This window comes from Mobula birostris, chromosome 22 (assembly GCF_030028105.1).
Source record: "Mobula birostris isolate sMobBir1 chromosome 22, sMobBir1.hap1, whole genome shotgun sequence".
NCBI classification, from domain to species: domain Eukaryota; kingdom Metazoa; phylum Chordata; class Chondrichthyes; order Myliobatiformes; family Myliobatidae; genus Mobula; species Mobula birostris.
Window position 1 is genome coordinate 22,376,322 of NC_092391.1, and position 20,487 is coordinate 22,396,808.

The 20,487-nt window shown below is 39.5% G+C and overlaps 1 protein-coding gene across 2 annotated transcripts in view; it reads right to left on the bottom strand.

Annotated features, from left to right (window-relative positions):
- usp20 (ubiquitin specific peptidase 20) overlaps positions 1-18,655 on the bottom strand; it is a 69,429-nt gene extending 50,774 nt beyond the window's left edge. For both annotated transcript variants that reach the window (XM_072240292.1, XM_072240293.1), the window contains exons 1-8: positions 18,541-18,655; positions 16,895-16,992; positions 5,452-5,505; positions 4,482-4,544; positions 3,388-3,519; positions 2,999-3,101; positions 2,701-2,770; positions 1,642-1,755 (exon numbers count right to left, since the gene is read on the bottom strand). In XM_072240292.1, coding sequence (XP_072096393.1) covers positions 1,642-1,755; positions 2,701-2,770; positions 2,999-3,101; positions 3,388-3,519; positions 4,482-4,544; positions 5,452-5,505; positions 16,895-16,975 — 617 coding nt within the window. In that variant the 5' untranslated portion in view covers positions 16,976-16,992; positions 18,541-18,655. The remainder of the gene's footprint in view (positions 1-1,641; positions 1,756-2,700; positions 2,771-2,998; positions 3,102-3,387; positions 3,520-4,481; positions 4,545-5,451; positions 5,506-16,894; positions 16,993-18,540) is intronic.
- Positions 18,656-20,487: the final 1,832 nt, after the last annotated feature.

The following is a 20,487-nucleotide window of genomic DNA, read 5'->3' on the forward strand; positions in this document are numbered from 1 at the left end:
TTATTGGTCATTGTAAGTTATCCTGTGATTAGGCTAGGGCTAAATTAGGGGTGGCTAGGCAGCGCGGCTTAAAGGGCCAGAAGGGCCTATTCCACACTGTATCTTAATAAAATAACTAGAATTGCTTTCACTAATGATCCTTTGGCTGATTGTATGCATCCAACCATTAGGTAAAACCCAGATAAACGCTTAAGTAGACTACAAACACTGGAGGTAGAAAATGTCTCCTTTAGTGGTGCATCCCCTCACTGGGCTCGTATGGAAACTTGGCTTGTTGCCGACCCCACTAATGGCCACGGGACTCAGCAGTGAGAAGGCCATCTTTCATAAACAATAGGCATCTAGGGTCGGTATGATTTGGGGTTCAACCAATTAAAGAAACTTTGATTTAAGCGAAAGCTGCATAATTACCGCATAAATACAACAGAATTGTTGGTCAGCAAGAAATAACAAATTGTACACCACATAAAATTATAAAGCAGGTACATTTGCAATTTTCAGCTTTATCGAACAGTTAGTAGGAAAAAGACAGTGGAAAAAAAATAAAAGGGCCCTTTACTGTTAAACCAGTCTAACTGTGCACATTGTTGGAGCTCATCTTGAAGTTGTTGTTTTACTGACGTGCTGGACCCATGGTCTGTGTGAAAGCACACACATTCCGAACTTGAAATCCATCTTGAACAAACAGGTTCTCTCTCTCTCTCTCTCACACACACAGGAGTATCGGCCATTCTTCCTTGGAGCCATTCATCTGCACAAAACAACTTGTGCAACAGGGATGCTCCTTTCCACTGCATCCTCAGCCATCTTCCCTCCTGTCCTCTCCGCAGGTCCCGCCAAACTAAAACCATGAGCCCCACCCGCACCAGTGTCCCTCAATTCTCTCTCTGCCCACCTTTCTCCCAATTCCACCATCCTGATTGCACAGTATTTCCAAGTTGAACATCATAGCCCCTTATCTTTAGCCGAAACCCAAACATGCTATCAGCAGGACACACTGCTTCTACAGAAAGATACTAAATGAAATACCCTACAGCATTAACAGTAAAAATCTTAACTAGGGCATTACAGTGGTATACCCTTATGGTTGACAGATTGCAACACAATAAACAGAACATTCAATTGTTTCCATGAAGCAGATTCATCAACAGCTTATATGCATAGCAACACTGATTTCACCTTATTATAACTATTTACTTTGTCCTATTTATCTCTCCCTCAATTCACTCTTCAACTTAAACATAGAAACATAGAAACATAGAAAATAGGTGCAGGAGTAGGCCATTCGGCCCTTCGAGCCTGCACCGCCATTTATTATGATCATGGCTGATCATCCAACTCAGAACCCCGCCCCAGCCTTCCCTCCATACCCCCTGACCTCCGTAGCCACAAGGGCCATATCTAACTCCCTCTTAAATATAGCCAATGAACTGGCCTCAACTGTTTCCTGTGGCAGACTTGTTTTCTGTTTTTCCCAGTTCATAAGTTAATCATTCCCTTTCCTAGATATTGCTTGATCTGCTGAGATTTTCCTGCATTTTCTCTTTTCAAACAACATCTGAATCTAACCAGCTTCTTTTAAAACTTTCTGTTAAACTTGGTGGCAACATTTTAGCATTAAATTCATAAATTAGCACATACCGTTTTTTATGCCAAAGTTCAGAGATAAGTTTCTGATAGCTTTTACAAAGAGCTGGCTTTTTGTCTGTACGAACCAAACCTACACATTCCAAGAAGAACTGGGTGAGTGGCGGGCTGCAAAAGAAAGCGATAACAGTTAACATTAGCACATCAGCATCCCAACAGCAAAAAAAAGCTAAAATTACAAAATACTCATCTCATTTGCAACATATCTCAGATGCCACATCATAGAGACTTAAATTGGCTTTCAATTGGTATGAAAAATGTTCTAAAGTAAATTACAAATGACAAAATTTATTGGTGAAAGCTTTAGTAAACATCCAATCAGTCAACATTACATCCAAGTAGGACTTGGGTGGAATCTACTAGCTTCAGCTAAACTGGCTTGAGAGGGTTTCTTCCCCCTACCAGATTTCAAAATGACAAAAAGAGGACTGAGGGCAAATATCTTTATCCTTGGATCCACATTCACAAAATCCTTAAGCTTTTCTTTTTAAAAGGTTACTTTCTATTTTGAGTCCTATGACGAATCTTGACCTAAAACATTGACTGCCTGTTTCCCTTCATTGATGCTGCCTGACCTGCTGAGTTCCTTTAGCATTTTATGTGCTGCTTTACAAGTTTTTGTGTGTAGTATTATTTTGCGTGGCCACTCAAAGGATTCTGTTAGCATTGTATCTCCTTCCCCACCATTTAGGTTACCACAGAGATATTAATAACTTTCAAAAGAGCACTGGATAAATACATTGGAGTGGAGTTAGGGGGCAAGAGGGAGAAATGTACAAGGCTAGGAGCAAAAGGAATGGATGAATTCCTCTTTCAAAGAGTTGGCAAAGGTATAATGGGCTGGCTGAACTGTATTATTCTGTTTGATGTAATTGTAAATATTTATTCCATGGATCACCCTAATTAATGGAGAAAACAGAAGAGATAAAATATAAATGCAATAATCACTGCCAACCCCTTGTACAATTTGACCAGTAATTTACAATACACTTAATTCAGTTTTCCAGCAAATATTTACTGTGTAACGTAAGCTCAGTAAATATTTGATCTTACCAGTTGGATAAAGCCTGCAGTGCAGCATTCATGTAGCAGGAGTTTCCAATGTTCTTCATTCCTGTAAGCCCTAAAAGAGAGATTTGAGCAGAAAAAAGACAAATCAGAAAAAGAAACTAGTTGATTTCAGGGGCAACACAACAATATATTTGAACAGAAACTTTACACATTAGCATACTGAATTCTATCTATATGGATAAATTCCCTGGTTGAACACAATGATTTACATCATCGATTCTATACAGTGGCAATATTATCTTGCTTCAGTTGCATTCAGTACTATCCGTGCTCTATGTACCTCTTGGTCTTAACTCATCATCCTCAGACTCAGATTCTCCTTCATCTGCAACTGCAATGGGAACAATTTTGAATGGATGATTTCCAAGTGATATGCCAGAGTCCTAATGAAAGAAAAAGTCGTGTTACTACAGTAATATAAAATAGAAACCTTATTGCTCATAAATAATATTTTATGCTAATCTATTTGCACCTCACCAAAACATTATATTAAGAATATTTTCAGCTGTCTTCATCTATATGAACACAGGACCATCTCTGGGCAACTTAAGTTCCCTCAAATAACCAGTCTTTAATGGGAAAATTTTACTTTTCCCAAATTTTACTTTTCCCAAATAGCAACAGCTGCCTCAATACATACATTTTCACGGCAATCCACCTGTGAAATACCTGTTCTGTTGATCTGCTTGATGGAGCCGGACTGGGTACAACAGGTCGCTGTTCCAAGAAAACTTCCTTCTCACAGGCGTAACACCAAATTCGGAATGTGGTTAGATTCACTGTTAGGTTATGTTTCTTAGACTTCAAAACAAAAAGATATACAGGTAAATTAACATTATGTAGAAAATAGGTAGAGCTCAAAAAGGGAAAAATTCCATAAATAAATTTTCTGATATGAGCAACGTAAGGAATTTGTTTTTCCATCAATATCCTTAAGAGTATCAAAATGCTATTGACATTTCCTCCCCTCATTCCATTATATGGAAACGCAAGCTATCAACATTCTTACATTGTGCTACAATCAATATTGTCAGAAAATAACTAACTGCCACAAAAAATCTGATAATCTGGCATACTAGGAACTTTGGTGGTGCAGACTAACAATTTTTTCAGACTATTGCATTTATATTACTACCCCAAAAACACTTAAATTATGTATTTCTTTAAAAAAGTATTTTACATAGTCGTGTAATAAACTTTCTGGGAAAACAATGAGTTCAAAGAGAGTAGAAGGAAATGGAGCAGAAGGAGTTTCAGCATTTCCTGTTCATTCCCTTAGTTAATTTAAATTAGCACTGACCTAGAGGAGAAAAAAAGGTAAGTGCAGATAAGCAGCAAGTGCTTTTTACTAATGATAATACTTGAAGCATTTTCATAATTTTTTTAACAACAGTTGAAACAAAATACTTAAGACTACTTGACTAGTTTCAAAAATATCACTGATTATCAGAGACCCTTAAGTATCGTTCCAGCATTATTGATAGTGCTGAACCTAGTCTCTGTTCAGTCTATTCCACTTTGTGGGAGGCTTTTCAGATACATAGCATCCTGTTTGTCAGCTCTTCATATCCAGATAAGACTAATGCAAAAATGGATACATCTTTAAACAGTGGGAGAAATGCAGCATGATTAGCCTAATGTTACAAGAATTATAATGGAAAATTGGAGGCATACCCTAACATAAAGCTTCAACATGACTTATCAATAGATGGAGGGAACACACAAGTAGCTTCATCTTTCTCTTTTTCAAAGGTCTCAATTACCTGTGAATGTAACGTGCTGTGGTCAACATATGATTCCCCACATCCTACATAGGAGCAGCCATTCTGTTTTGGGAAAGGAGAAAAAGATTAAATGAAATTCAAATGGAAATAATATGTTGACTAATAAGGTAACAAAATATCTTGGGAAAGAAACAGAAAACATATCAGTCTGAAATAAACCTCACGCCTTAAACTGTTCATAAATCCATATTTATCCAGTATAATTTTAAAATCCTATAATATTTGCATTGCCCCACTAATATTTTTGTCTTAACTCCATTCAATGCACAGAACCAAGAATGAAAATGAGAGAAACCTACTAAGTCAATTCCAATGAGGTCTCAAGATCCTAGGATTAATGTTAAAGTAATTACTGTTATCTACTTAAAATAGATAAAGCTAAATGGTCCATACAGCTATCAGAGTAGATGAACACAGACTGGTTCTCCCACCCTAACTAAATCCAGGCCTGCTTTCAAAGGATTTATTAACTGTGCTTTCAATTTCACTTGCTCAACTTTCTCAACCTGTCTGGGATCCATTCTACTTATTATAAAATATCTCAAGATGGATTTCTTGTGAAGGAGAATTAATTAATGCAATTAGTATTCCATTTATTGCTTTTAATTTTGGACATACCGGGCTGCCATCTATCATCTTTAAAACAATAAGCCATTCAATAGAAAGCAATCCAGAAACTATCATGATGAGATGATATTTTTATTCTTTATAGCATGGCAAAATGAAACATAAAACAATTGCCCAGGAAAGCAACAAAATTCAGGAATTTGCCAAGTTAACAGCAACAGCAAGAATATCTATATTAACTACTAAACTGTTTGATTTAATTTATCTGCACAGGTCTACAGCTAAATAGGGAAATATTTTTGTCAATTTAGATGGCTCCATAGTTAAATCAAACTTCTAAACAATGACCTACTTTTGTATATATTTTATAGAAATTACTTACTTGAAGGCAAGCCCACAAGTTTGGTCCACCAACTCCACAGGATTGGCATGTTCCCTGAAAGAAAGTTTTAGTACAATTATCTCAGATAATTAAATCTTACAAGCAACACACTGAACATAACTTGGAAATATCACTGATATAGAAAGGACTCCAAGGACATTGGAGTCTCTGAACATAAGTGTATTAACAACAGCAGAATTGCTGATGCCCGAATGAAAACATCATAGGTATAACTGGTAGGCTGGTATTGTGCAAACACAAAGAATCAAAGATAAAAAGATTAACTCAACCTCACCAACCTATCTGTCACAAGTATATCTGTCCACAGCAGTAGAGATAAACGTGACCACCATATATTGATACAGCTGACTAAAATCCTGTCTTAATACTGAGAACAACTTCAGCCTCTCCCACCTTTTTAAACATCTAGCTGCTTTCCAGCAGCACATACAAAATGTAGGAGGAGCTCAACAGGCCAGGCAGCATCTATGAAAAAAAAAAGAACAGTCGACATTTCGGGCCAAAACCCTTTGGCAGGACTGAAGAGAAGGAAATGAGTAGATTTAAAAGGTGGGGGTAGGGGAGAGTGAAGCACATGGTGAAACCTGCGGAGGGGGAGAGATGAAGTAAAGAGCTGGGAAGTAGACTGGTGAAAGAGACAGAAGAAAGGGGGGGGGGAGGAGCACCAGAAGGAGGCAATAGGTGGATAAGAAGATAAAGCAAGAGAGGGAAAGGGGATGGGAACTGGGGGGGGGGGGGGGGAGAGGCGGCATTACAAGAAGTTTGGGAAATTGATGTTTATGCCATCAGTTTGGAGGCTACCTAAGCGGGATAAGACTTTGTTCCTCCAACCACAGTGTGGAGCACATCATTTTAAGGATGCTTCTTAAATTGAAAATAATGTAAAAAACACGGATTAATTAAAATTCAGAGCTTTGTATCACAAATGTAAATGTGATAAAACACACATGCAGTACCAAATAAATGAAAGTACAAAATGCATTAAAAATGAGAAAGAACTCAAAGCAAAATGCTGTTGGGCAAAAAGTGAACATGACTGGACAATAATATTATGCACAATACAATACCATTGAAGGGACATGTAGTCTGGGAAAAGATATTAAGCCACAAAAAGCTACTAAAATTAAGATCAGGCTGTAACACATAGGGATAACAGGTAAATCTTTATATTAAGCAACACACATCAAAGTTGCTGGTGAACGCAGCAGGCCAGGCAGCATCTGTAGGAAGAGGTGCAGTCGACGTTTCAGGCCGAGACCCTTCATCAGGACTGGGTCTCGGCCTGAAACGTCAACTGCACCTCTTCCTAGAGATGCTGCCTGGCCTGCTGCGTTCACCAGCAACTTTGATGTGTGTTGCTTGAATTTCCAGCATCTGCAGAATTCCTGTTGTTTGCGTTTAAAATCTTTATATTATTACTGTTAACTACGTTTTTTTTTCTTTTACTGTTTCTACCATTCAGCCAGGTGCAATAGTAGAAGAACAAGACCTGGACACTTATGTAAGCTCTGGTCTCTAAGTGAACAGCAGCTGTTTGTCGGGTGGTTTCTAAAAATAAGTACTGTATATCATACGCACTAACAATTAGTCAGAGCAGGGATTTGAGAGTCAGTAATAAATGACTATCAATAGGAAACTTATGGTCAGCAAATATTGCTCCTATAATAATGCATATTGCTTTTTGTTTGTAATGTGGTAGCAAACAAACATACAAATCATTACAAGTAATTCATTCATTTAGCAATCATATCTAATGGAGTGGAAAAACTTTTAAACTGATAGCACTAAAAGGCTTACATCGACAATCTTCATATAAATTGATCAAGTGTGCAGACTTATGACCTGTTTGATCAAGCTGTGATCCTGTAGTAATAAGAGAACCTGGTAAGTAACTTTGCCTCCAAGAGGGCCACAACCTTGTCATTGGATTTGGAAGCTTGCATGCCTCAATGATCCATGGATGTTGGTAAGAGTCAGGGCTTTATGCTTTGGGTCTTGGTAGGGTCACCCATGGTAAACAGGCAGTGCAAAGTGCTGACTAAGAGTGGTCCATCAGTCCTCCAGGTTTAGGGGTTCAGTTCACAGCTAACAACCCTGACTGGTCAAACAAAATGGTTAAGGAAACAGTTATGAAGAATCCTGATACATCTGAGTGCGGCAGTATTTCTGAGTCTCCTTCCGGGATTTGCATGACTGACATTAGTGAAAACTGAGAGGACCCTACCGACATTATGAAGGAATCCTGAACATCATCAGAGATAGAGGACCTTCACTGCTGCCCCAAATGCCAGCGGTGTAATGGGCAGTAAGTAAGCATAAGTAAATTTGGTAGCATGCATGCATTTCACACATGCCCTTTCCTCAAGCTCTATAATCCAACCAGGATGTCGACTAGCATGACATAAAAAAAAATACTGCAGGTACTGGAAATCTGAATTGAAAACACAAAATGCTGGAAACACACAGTAAGTCAGGCAGCATTGATGGAGAGGAAGACTGAGGAGGTCATTCAGATTCCACCCCACACTGATGGTTCTGAAGTCATATCAAGTTCAAGTTCAGTTTATTGTCATTCAGCTGTACACATGAAAACCGCCAAATGAAATAACATTCCTCCAACACAAGGTACGCAACATGTAACACATAGTGATATTACTACACATAACAAATAAGGTGCATTTACCATACAAGTTAAAAAGTAAACAGTATAACACTACTGGTGCTTCATACATGTTGGGACCTGGGTGGTGGCAGGGAGTTCAGTAGTCTGATGGCCTGGGGGAAGAAACTATTTCCTTTCTAACATTTCTCGTTCTAATGATATGGATCATCCTGTCTGATGGTAGGGGGTCAAAGAGATTGTTGGATGGATAGAGGAATCGATGACAACGCTAAGGGTCCTGCACAGGCAGCACTCCTGATAAATATCTATAATGGGTGGAAGAGAGACCCCGATGATCCTCTCAGCAGTTCTCGCAATGCTTTGTAGGGACTTGCAGTCAGATGCTTTGCAATTCCCATTCCAGACTGATGATGCAGTTCATCAGGACACTTTTGATGGTGCTCCTGTAAAAATTGGTTAGAATGGTGGTGGGCCGGGTGGGGGGGGGGGGGTTGTAGCCTCATTTGCCTCAATCTACTCAGGAAGTGCAGATGCTGCACCAAACTAGGTAAAGTCAACCAACTACTATTCCTGAAAGAAATAGAATCAGAATCAGGTTTATTATCACTGACATATTCAAAGTTCAAACTAAATTTATTATCGAAGTAAATATATGTCACCATATACAATCCTGAGATTCTTTTACTTGTGCACATACACAGTAAATCCAAGAAACATTATAGGATCTATAAATATTAAGAATATGAAATGAAGAATCCTTGAAAATGAGCCCATAGGTTGTGGGAACAGTTCAGTGATGGGCGAGTGAAGTTATCCCTTCTGGTTCAAGAGCCTGTTAGTTGAGGGGTAATAACTGTTCCTGAACCTGGTCAGGTGAGTCCTGAGGCTCCAGCACCTCCTTCTTGATGGCAGCAGCAAGAAGAGAGCATGGCCTGAATGCCGGGGGTCCTTGATGTTGGATGCTGCTTTCCTGTGACAGCGCCCCTTGTAAACAGGCTCAATGGGGGAGATCTTTACCTATGATGGATTGGACCATATCCCACTACTTTTTGTAGGATTTTATGTTCAAGGGCACTGATGTTTCCATCACAGGCTGCAATGCAACCTATCAATATACTTTCCTCCACACATCTATAGAAGTTTGTTAAAGTCTTAGCTGTCATGCTGAATCTCTGCAAACTTCTAACTAGAAGTGCTGATGTGCTTTCTTCATAATTACACTTACATGCCGGGCCCAAGGCATATCCTCTGAATGATAAAAATGACGAATTTAAAGTTGATGACCCTCTCCATCTCTATTCTTCCAATGAAAATTGGCTAATGGACCTCTGGTTTCCTCCTCCTAAAGTCAATGATCAGCTCCTTGGTCTTGCTGTCACTGAGTGAGAGGTTGTTGTGGCACCACTCAACCAGATTTTCAATCTCCCTCCTATATGCTGATTAATCACCACCTTTGATTCGCTAACAAAAGTGCTTTGTCAAAAAACTTAAACATGGCACTGTAGCTGTGCTTAGCCTCACAGTCATAAGTATAAAGCTAGTAGAGCAAGGGGCTAAGTACACAGCCTTGTGGTGCATCTGTGCTCATAGATATTGTGGAGATGCTGCTGCCAGTCCAAACTTACTGGGATCTGCAAGTGAGGAAATCGAGGATCCAGTTCCACAAAGAGGTATGGAGGCCTTGGTTTTGAAGCTTATTGGTTAATTTTGAGGGGATGATATTATTGAATGCCGAGCTTAGTTGATGAAGAACATCCAAATGAATGCACCTTTGCTGTCCAGATGTTCCAGGGTTGAGTGAATAGACAATGAAATAACATCTGCTGTGGACCTGTTGTGCTGGTAGGCAAATTGGAGTGGATCTAGTTGCTTCTCAGGCAGGGGTTGATATGTTTCATCATCAACCTATCGAATCATCACAGTGGGTGTAAGTGTTACTGGACAATAGTCACTGAGGCAGGTTACCACATTCTTCTTAGGCACCGGTATAATTGAAGCATGCTTGAAGCAGGCGGGTACCTCAGACTGGCAAAGCGAGAGATTAAAGAAATCAGTGAACACTCCAGCCAGTTGATCTGCACAGGTCTTTAGTACTCAGCAAGGTACCCCATCTGGGCCGGATGTTTTCCGTGGGTTCACCCTCCTGAAGGATGCTCTCGTGTCGGCATTAGAGACTGAAATCAAACTCGTCAGTGGCTGTGGAAGATCATGAAGGTTCCTTCATGTTTTGATGGTCAAAGTGAGCATAGAAGGCATTGAGCTTGTTTGGGAGCGAAGCCTCGATGTCACCTATGCCACTTGGTTTCACAGCATTCAAGACCTGCCACAGCTGTCGAACGTCCCTCAGCGATTCAAGTTTGGTCTGGAATTGCCACTTCACCCATGAGATGGCTTTCCAAAGATGGTACTTGGACCTGGATAAGATCATAACTGAAATTTATCATGAAATTGTCATGTATATTGTGAAATTTGTTGTTTTGCAGCAGCCGTACAAGACATAAAAAAATTACTATTACAAAAATAGTGCAAAAGACAAATAATGTGTTAAGTGTTCATGTCTTCATTAACTGTTCAGAAATCTGATGGCAAAGGGGAAGAAGCTTTTCCTAAGACACTGAGTGTGGGTTTTCAGGCTCCTGTACCTCCTCCCCAATTGTAGTAATGTGAAAATGGCATGTCCCAGATGGTGAGGGTCTTTAATACCTCATCCTTGAGGTATCACTTCTTAAAGATGTACTCAATGGCAGGGAGAATTGTACCTGTGATGGAACTGGCTGAGTCTATAACCTTCTGCAATCTCTCGTGTTCCTTTGCATTGGAGCATCAATATCAGGCTATAATGCAAACAGTCAGAATGCTCTCCATTGTACATCTGTAGAAATTTGCAAGAGCCTTCAGTGACACATCTCCTCAAACTCCTTATGAGTAAAGCCACTGGTGAGCCTTCTTCATAACTGCATAAATATGTCTGGCCAAAGATAAATCCTGTCCTGCTGGATGTTGATGACCATGAACTTGAAGCTGCTCACTCTTTCCAGCACTGACCACTGGGACTGGTGCACATATTCCTGAAGTCCACAATCAATTCCTTGATCTTGCTGATGTTGAAAATGAAGGCATGCTTAATGAAATCCAGTAACTTTATAGTTATCATTACCAAGACCAAATGTACTTAATTGCAAATTTATTTCATAACTTGAACTTAAATTCCCCTGTTGCTGTGGTGGGATTCAAAGATACCTCTCCAGAACTCAGACTGCTGGTCCAGTGCTAAGATGCTACGCAATATCAATAATGTCAGTGCTAATGACAAAGAGGAAATATTTGTAACTAAATTCAACCAAAGTTAGCCTTCAGTTAATTTGATTCACTTTATCTCTTATCAGGAAACGGCTGAGAGGACTGGACACAACAAGATTATACACACCATAAAAAATCCCAGTTGCTATACGGTTGATGTACTCCAGGATCAACCATGCTCACAGAGATGTAGCTGCAGTATAGTTACAACACTGACATCTACATGACAATATGGAAAATTATCCACTCCTTTCTTCCAATCTGCACCTTGTAAGGCATGAGAGTGCCTGACACAGGCCTCTCATGGTCTGAGTCGACGTTCCCTCCCTTTCTTGCTCACAAAATAGGATAAGTTCAATCTCAATCAAATAGACACCAGGAAGTGTTGTCAATAGTGCCAACAAGTACAACTCAGTCTCTCAAACCTTTCTTGCTAATACCTACTTTCAGTTTCATCGGGATTACTTAGCCCCATGCCTCATTCTCTAATTTGGTCCTAACATGGAGCATAGTCATGAAACTAACTATCACAGACATCAAGGCAGCACTTAACAGAATGTAGCTTGAGGGGCCCTGGGAAAGATAAACTTATTGATGATCAAGACAAAAATACTCCAATATTTGGAGGAATACTCACCAAAATGACAGTTGTTGAAGTCATTTATCCCAGCTCCAGAAAAGGACTGTGAGGGCAGTAATCTACACTCACACAGGAGCACAAGGAAACTGGAGGAGTAGGAGGCTGTCAGGCCCTTCAAGTCTGCCTCACCATTCAATGTGATCATGGCTAACCTATGCTGGTGTAAATTCCTCTTCTGTGTCTTTTCTTTATACCCCTCTACTCATCTATTTTTCAAATTTTATCCACTCTACTTTAAATACTTGTGATGATCCAGCCCCCAATCAAGGTCACGTGAAGCCATGGAAGCAGGTGGTGGAGGTCATATGAGCAGATGGTGCATATCACAAGTCCTGGTTATGCGACCGCTGACGCCAGGCAGACTATTTCTGAAGAGCATTGATAATGGCAGAGGTCACTTGTTTTGTAAAGACACTGCCCAGAAGAAGGCAATAGTAGAACAATTTGCCAAGAACAATCAGGGTCAAGACAATGATCACCATGTCATATGGCATGGCACATAATGATGATGATGATGAATGATCCAGCTTCCACCACCTGCCAGGGTAGAGATTTCCAACCATTCACCACTCTCTGCAAGAAGTAATTTCTTCGTATCTCAACTTTAAATGACCTTCCCCATTATGTGGTAGCTATGTCCCACTGTTCAAAACTCTCCCATTATCCCAACATTTACCCTGTTAAGACCCCTTAGGTTTTACATATTGAAATATTTTTCATCCTTCAAAGCTCCAAAGAATACAGATCCAAATTCAACCTCAGTAACCTTCATTCCATCACAAAATCACAACAGAGGGAACTCCCTGTTGATTGTACGATGTTCAATTTCACCTTGACAACATGTAGCTAGTAAGTGTACCATTAACATTTGCACCATAGGAATGCCTGGGAACGGCCAATGAGAGAGAACATAACCACTGATATTTAATTGCAATACACTACGCGTCCTCTGTGAGAGTACGGAATGAGACACCAAGAGTACAGAGCAGTTGGAGAGAGGTCATGTTTGACCAGAAGTTCTCACACAACAGCCAGATAAAGTTTGTGTTTACAAGAGCAAGTTGAAGGCTAGATAACTTATTGTAAGTGACTCACCTCCTGGCATCTCAAAGCCTTTTCACTATCTAGATTACTGCCATAGAATACTTTCCACATGCCTAGATAAGTAATTCTGCAACAACACTGAAGAAGTTCCACACTATCTAGCACAAAACAACCTCTTGATTTGGTCCCCACCCACCACCTTAAACATACATTCCCTCCATCCCTGGTGCTTTGCAACTGTAATGTATACCATATCAAAATTACCTACCTCAGCCCCTCCACCAGCATCTTCTAAACCAGCAGCTTCTATTGCCAAGAATAACAACGATAGCTGGCAAAGCAACGCCACTGGTTTAGATTCCCATCAAACCTCCACACAATCTTGACTTGGAAATTGGTGCAGCTAAATCCTGGAACCCCTCACACAGCACAGTTGTGGAAGTACCTTTGCTAAATGGACAACAACCACTCAACATGCTCACCATCAGTTTTTCATGGGCAATCGGGGATGAAAAATAAATGCTAACTTTTCCTGCGGCATCCACATCCTCAAAAATGAATATAAAAAGATGGGTTTTTTTTCCAAATTACAAGATGATGCTCAGGAGGAGGAGGAGGAGGAGGAGAAGACGGCGGCGCAACGCAGCGCGTGCGGCCACTTTGATGGTGATGTCTGTTATTTGTCAAGTAGGTGACCGTGCACAATTCTGATTTGATGGAGACAGACGTGAGAGTACGGAGGAACATCTGGAAAAACTTCTGAAATGCCCGCTTCACTGCCACTGTTACTGTGTGGTCTGGAATCTCCGGAGGAGAAGCCCCCGAATACTCAGCTTTGCTTGTTTTGGCGGCCGGGACGAGGTCAAAGGCGCTTGGCAGAGGATGGCGCTCGGGAGGCTGTATCGGAGGGGCTGGTCAGAGGCTCGAAGTTTTCGGATTGACGGACTCAGTGTCGGCTGTGGTCGGTCCCTCCAATGCATCGGCAGTTGTCGGTGCCTGGAGGTTTATGGCAGGGAGCTTCTCCCTTTGCCGCTGTTATTGGGGACTTGGGACTTTTTTTTACCATGCCCATGGTCTGTTCTTTATCAAATTATGGTATTGCTTTGCACTGCTATAACTATATGTTATAATTATGTGGTTCTGTCAGTGTTAGTCTTTGGTTTGTCCTGTTTTTCTGTGATATCACTCTGGAGGAACATTGTGTTATTTCTTAACGCATGCATGCATTTCTAAATGACAATAAACGAGGACTGAGTATTCTCATAATCTAAATTTGATCTCATTTGTACTACTGCCCAAGTAGTGCCTGGTAGTCTATTCTAATCCAAGCTCTTTTCTATAAATGCTCATTCTCAGATGTGACAGTAGCTAGTCAGAGTGAAGGTGTATTTACCTATTTGCACTTATGCGCCATTTTACCAGGAATGTTTTTGAAGCCAAGTGTATTTTATTTCTGTGTACATTGTTAAATCACTTTCTTTTATATGTTACACGTACTCCAAAACATATACCCTTCATTTCAGTTCTGAAGTGGGATGTTTATTCATTTACAAGTTACTTCAATGCTCCCTCCAGAGCTAAAGCTTACTGCATGCAGACAAAGCATCCCAGTCTGAGAAAAGCTTAAAATTTGCTTCATCATTTAGTCTGTTAAATTAGTTTATCACACTTTTAGCACCAAGAGTAATAACCTAGGTAAGGTTATCTTTAGAGAAACCTAACAAAATCACTGTTGATTCATTGGAGGTCTATAGAGAGGCCCTACTAATTGTCCCTATGTAACTCAGACATCCCACCCTGCAAAAACTGATTTCAGGGAGGTAGCACCATCAATTTGTGGGAGACTTCCGGGAGAGGTGGGATGTCTGCAATAGATTAGCTCCTTAGCAGCTAGCCAGCTAGTTTAAATAACGTTAGCTATGCTAATGAACGAATGACACCTGTTAAACTCACCTCAACGTGTCTTTTACAGTCTCAACCCACCACGGGCAATAGAAAAGTCATTGTTGTAAACAGTGCAGTGAGCAACACGGTCACTATTTTGAACCCTATTAGGCAGGGGTACACTTTAGTGTAGTCTGGGGTGACGTACATTTGTTTTTGGAACACTCTGCCATGGCGCGCGCGCTCTCTCTCTCTCTCTCTCTCTCTCTCTCTCTCTCTCTCTCTCTCTCTCTCTCTCTCTCTCTCTCCCCCCCCCCCCCCCCCGTGGTTGCTCTCGCGCTCACTCTTGCTTTTCTCTCACTCGCTCTCAAAAAAATTGATTTCCGTGATATTATATATAATTTGCGGGTATCAGGGAGCCACTATTAATATGCGGGAGACTCCTGGAAGTTCCGGGAGAGGTGGGATGTCCGGTTACTTAATTGAAAAAGGACCAAAGAATTATTTATCTGCATAGGGAGTTAGCTTTTATAAGCAATTAGTCTTGTTTTAAGATATAGAGATCATACAGAAAATACTACAAAATAATTAAGGGATTTGGTAGGATCGATGCATAAGAGAAGCTATTTTCTCTGATGGAGGAATTCAGAAAAATAAAGACATAATATTTGAGTCAGGCCATTTAGAAGTAATATTATTAAACACCTTTCTATTGGAATGGTAAAGGAAATGTGAAATACTTTTCCAAAAATACATGAATGCTAGAAAAATTGAAACTAAACTCAATAGAAGACAAATATATCAAAAGACCTGGAAAAAGGCAAGGAAGAGGAAATAAATTAAACTGCAAGTATGGATCAGTTATTGTCCAATCAGAGGGAGGGCATGAATGGGCTATATCTGCCCTTATGCTGGTAGTAATGTCTTAAAATTGTGTGGAGCTTGTGACCGATTCAAATACGACACCAAAGATTATTTGTGTTTCTTTCAATTTATCAGTCTCTAATTGATTTCTTTAGTGTCAAAAACTTGCTGTTTCATAAAACAGGGAAATTTATGTTGCATAAGATAATATTAGACCATTATGGATTTACAGCAATGGAACAGAACGAATTATATTTTATTAAATGGAACCGGGAATCCAACTGCTGTTTAGGAATTAAACATTATTTTTAAATCCTCCGTTACTCTGCAAAAACTGAAAATAACTGAACCTATATTCCTACAATAACTTTGAAAAACAAGCTCAAGGATTTAAACCCAAGGATGAAGAATGAACAGGAATACATTTCCAAGTTATGACAGTATGAGACCTAATTGACAATCTGCAGGATATGGTGTTCCCATATAGCTGCTGCCTTTACCCTTCTTGATGGTCAAAGAAATGTTAGATAGGCAACTGCATAATTAATCTTGTGGATGGCATGTAATGCAGTCACAGTGCACCGGTGGTGAAGGAATTAAATTTTCAGATGAGTGCGGTGCTAATGAAGCAGGCAGCATTATATGAATGATATTACATAGTAAAGCCCATCGAAAAGCAATGAAAATAAATGATCACTATCTGTGTTTTGCTGTGTAAGCTGATGGATGTAGCTTTTTAAAATCAGCATTACAAAAACTAAACCTTAACCATTGTCTTGGAATCTATTACATTGATGACATGTCCAGTAGAGGTCACCTTAGTGTTCCACTGGTATGACAACCTTGATAATGTCTCAAGTATCCAGAGTGGAGGTTAACTAGCACAATACGGAGAAAGCTGCACTAAACCAAAAATATAAGAAAAAGGCATCTATCAATAATAACTATGGCACTTTACAATGAGTGCTAACTTGGCAGCACTAGGTGGTTTGAATAAAGAATCAATCTGACTCAGGCTACATATCAAAGTTAATGCAATAAATTAGCAAATTTAACAACCTCTTTACCTTTGATTTTTGCAACAGCTCCTCTCTCGTGATTTCTCCAATGGAATCCAAATGTGGACAGATATCAGCTACGTTAGACATTGCACAGAACTTTGATGCTGAAAGAAAAATTGGGGTTATTAAGGGAAAATATACATAGGTTTATAAGCAGTCCCATTACTGATAAAAGATATTGGGTAAAGTATTAACTTAATCTAACCTCATCTCAGCTAGATCATTAAACATGGTCTTTCTCCATGTAACAAAATGTCATATCTCCTTGTAACCCATTCAATATATTCGGTGGTAGACACGGTATCTGTGCTGTTGCATGGAGATAAAGGAGGCCCTCAATGTATGCATATCTTAACCAAATGTCTGATCGGATCATTCTCAATAAAAATAACTGTAGAGTTTTAAAAAACTGATTCTAATTCTTATGAAGCTTGAAAGCGTAGATGCAGAATTGATGTTGCCCTGGCTGTACTGCATAGAATCAGAGATTGGGTATTCAAGATTAAATATAAATTTCTTCATTCAAGGGGTAGTAATGTTTATAAAATTCTCTACTGAAGAGGACTGTGGATATTAAGGAAGCCAAAACACATGGTGTTAGTAAAGGAATTCCCATATGGCTTGGCTGCCTTAATATCCACAAATCCATTGCCAGCCTTCAGTTCATTAAGCCTTCATAACTCTCTACAATTGAGAATGCCAAATATTCACTACACTTTGGATGACAAAAATCTTTTCTCAGTCCTGAATGCCTGATTCTAGGCACCTCAGTCAGGGAAACGTTATTTTAGTAACAGAAATTGGCACAGAAGTAATTCAGCTTACTGAATGGCAGGGCAAGAACCAAATGGCCTGATCCTGCTTCTATTTATTGATTTCTTATGATAACTCTCTGTTTAAGAAAAAACTCTTACTGCTTCATATATCTCAATGTACTGGACTAGAGTTTGAGAACAATAACAATGATTTAATATGTAAGTAAATACAACTGTCAGGTGACTTCGTTACCGTAACCTCTGATCTGATTACCTTATGCAGTTTATAACAGACACAAAATTGTAAGTTCAAAAATTATATTTGAATAACAGTGAAAATGGGCAGACTATATTGCTTCCAGCTGATCCGAGCTGTTATCGGGGAGGGCTATGGTAAAAAACCTGAGATTTCTTCAGAAAAATTCCCACTCAAAAGAAAACTGGTCCCTGTTCGGACTGACATTATCGGTAAGGAGACTGTAATGCTTGTCATATGGATAGAATCCCGTACGAGCATCCACACATGTACTAAGGACACTGCTGATATTTGACAGCCACAATTAACCAAGTTGTTACGCACGTTGGAAATCAAGCCCATCTCCATTCATTCTCCACCCCAGCCTCAGCGCAACTGAATTCTGAAGCTGGGTGTTTTGGGTTGATTGGCTTAGTTACAGACAAACTAAAAATCAGAGGACATCTAATCGGTGCTGAAATCAGAGTGAACACGAAGAACTTGCGACGCCGGGTGTGGCGAAGGAATAAGCGACATTCAGCCGAACAGCTGTCACAATCCAAGGCTCACTGGGGCAGGCGCTCAACAAACGACGAAGAACCGCCGATTAGTTTATTTTTTTAATCTATCATCTTAAAACAGACTCATACTCCAACAATTACCTTGTTTCGCCAGCCCTCTGTAATCGCTATCGCCCCCTTTTCCTCACCCTCCTTTATTATTTTCGTTCAACGCTAAGCAAATCGCACCTCCGCCATGTTGGAAAAGCTTGCGACCGCGGTGTGGTCTGGGAATCGTAGTTCCCCGGATGTCACAGGACTACAACCGCCCTCCGGTCGCGCGAAGGGCTCTGGGAGCTGAGAAGTAAAACACCGCAGATACTGGAAATCTGAAGTAAAAACAGAAAGTGCTGGAGATATTTAGCTGGTCGGGCAGCATCTGTGGAGGGAGAAACGTTTCAAGTCGATGATCGTTCAACAAAAGAACCAGGATCAGAGAATGCTACGGAAAGTGAGCCCACTCCATCACAGATCTTCTCACCACTGAGCACATTCACAAGAAAGTAGCATCAATTATCAAAGACCCCACCATTCAGACCATGCCCCCTTCAATCAGTCTTAGGTCCCACACCCCCAGGTTTAGCAACAGTTATTACCCTACAACCATCAGGCACTTGAACTGGCATAGATAACTTTAATCACCAATACTCTGAACTGTTTCTACAACCTGCAGATTCACGTTCAAGGACTTTTTACAGCCCTTGTTCGCAAGATTATTTTTATTTGTACAGCTTGGCTTCTTTTGCACATTGGTGTGGTGTGTGTCAGTCTGTGTCTTTTTATATATAACTTTTTGTAAATTCTATTATATTTCTTTTTTCCCATAAGTATATGTAACACATATATATATAGATAATATATTTATTTTGAAGCTTTGAACCAACTAAAAGTGAGAAATTAGACGTTTTTAGTTGCAAAGATGGGGGTGGGATGGAAAGAGCAAAAGTTCTGTTTTCACTTCTGGAGACTCTAAAACTAGATGGCATAGATTTTTTTAAAAAGTCATTAATAAATCCAATGAAAGTTTCAGAACGAAGTTGAAGAACATGGAGAAAATATACATCAGACAGAATATACATCAAACTCCAAGAAAAGATTCTGTTTGGTAGAGTCTGTGTACCATGATGCCCCCCCTCCCCCCAGTCAAGCCATAGATGAGAACCGGAACATCAGGGAAACTGGGGGTACAGTATATGGTTTTAAGTACTATTGCATAAAAAGATCACACGGACCATCTGCACATTCTACACTTACAACTCATTGCTTTGATGCTTACAGTTGTGCAGTAACAGTGCAAAAAGTATGACAAAGTTGCAAAATCTGCTTAACATGTCACTGCTTTATACCACACAACATTATTTTGTTCAAACTGTAATAAGACACCAGCGTATATGAAGTGTTGATGTTCATTTCAAATGAGATTACCATCAAAATGTCAAACACAAAGCTAATCTGATCTGACTTTAAAAGGCAAATTGACAGACAACTATTGAATCCATATTTCATTGTATGTTTGCACTTGCCCAAGGTATTTCGAATACATAGAAAAGAACCAACTAGATGAATTACAAAAAAAAAACTAATTATGTAGATGTTATTTAATGAGTGAACACGTAACTTAGTATTGTATTTTAGTACTATACCCAAAACATGTGAGTCACAAAGCTGCAGTTATTTCTTTGCTATTTTTGAAATCGTGTATAATTCAACAGCATTATAAGCTTTCTCCAAATGCCTGACAAAATTTGAAAAAGAATTTGCCAAGGTATCTGTTGTATATTTAATATTTCAGTGATATTTGAGTAATACTGTAAATATATTGTTTGATTAAGCATTTTTGTTTGTTTAAATAATTCATTATGGGTTATATGTAAAAGTACATGAATGGCATACATTATCACACCACCATGTCATATCTGACTGCCTGACTAAAGTAAATGAACTAGGCATATTTATCCTGTGTTTTAGTTTTGATCAATTTATGGAGTTATAAAACAGGACAGTGACCAGCAAAGCCACTGTATTTGAGCGTAAATGTAGTTTTCTAGC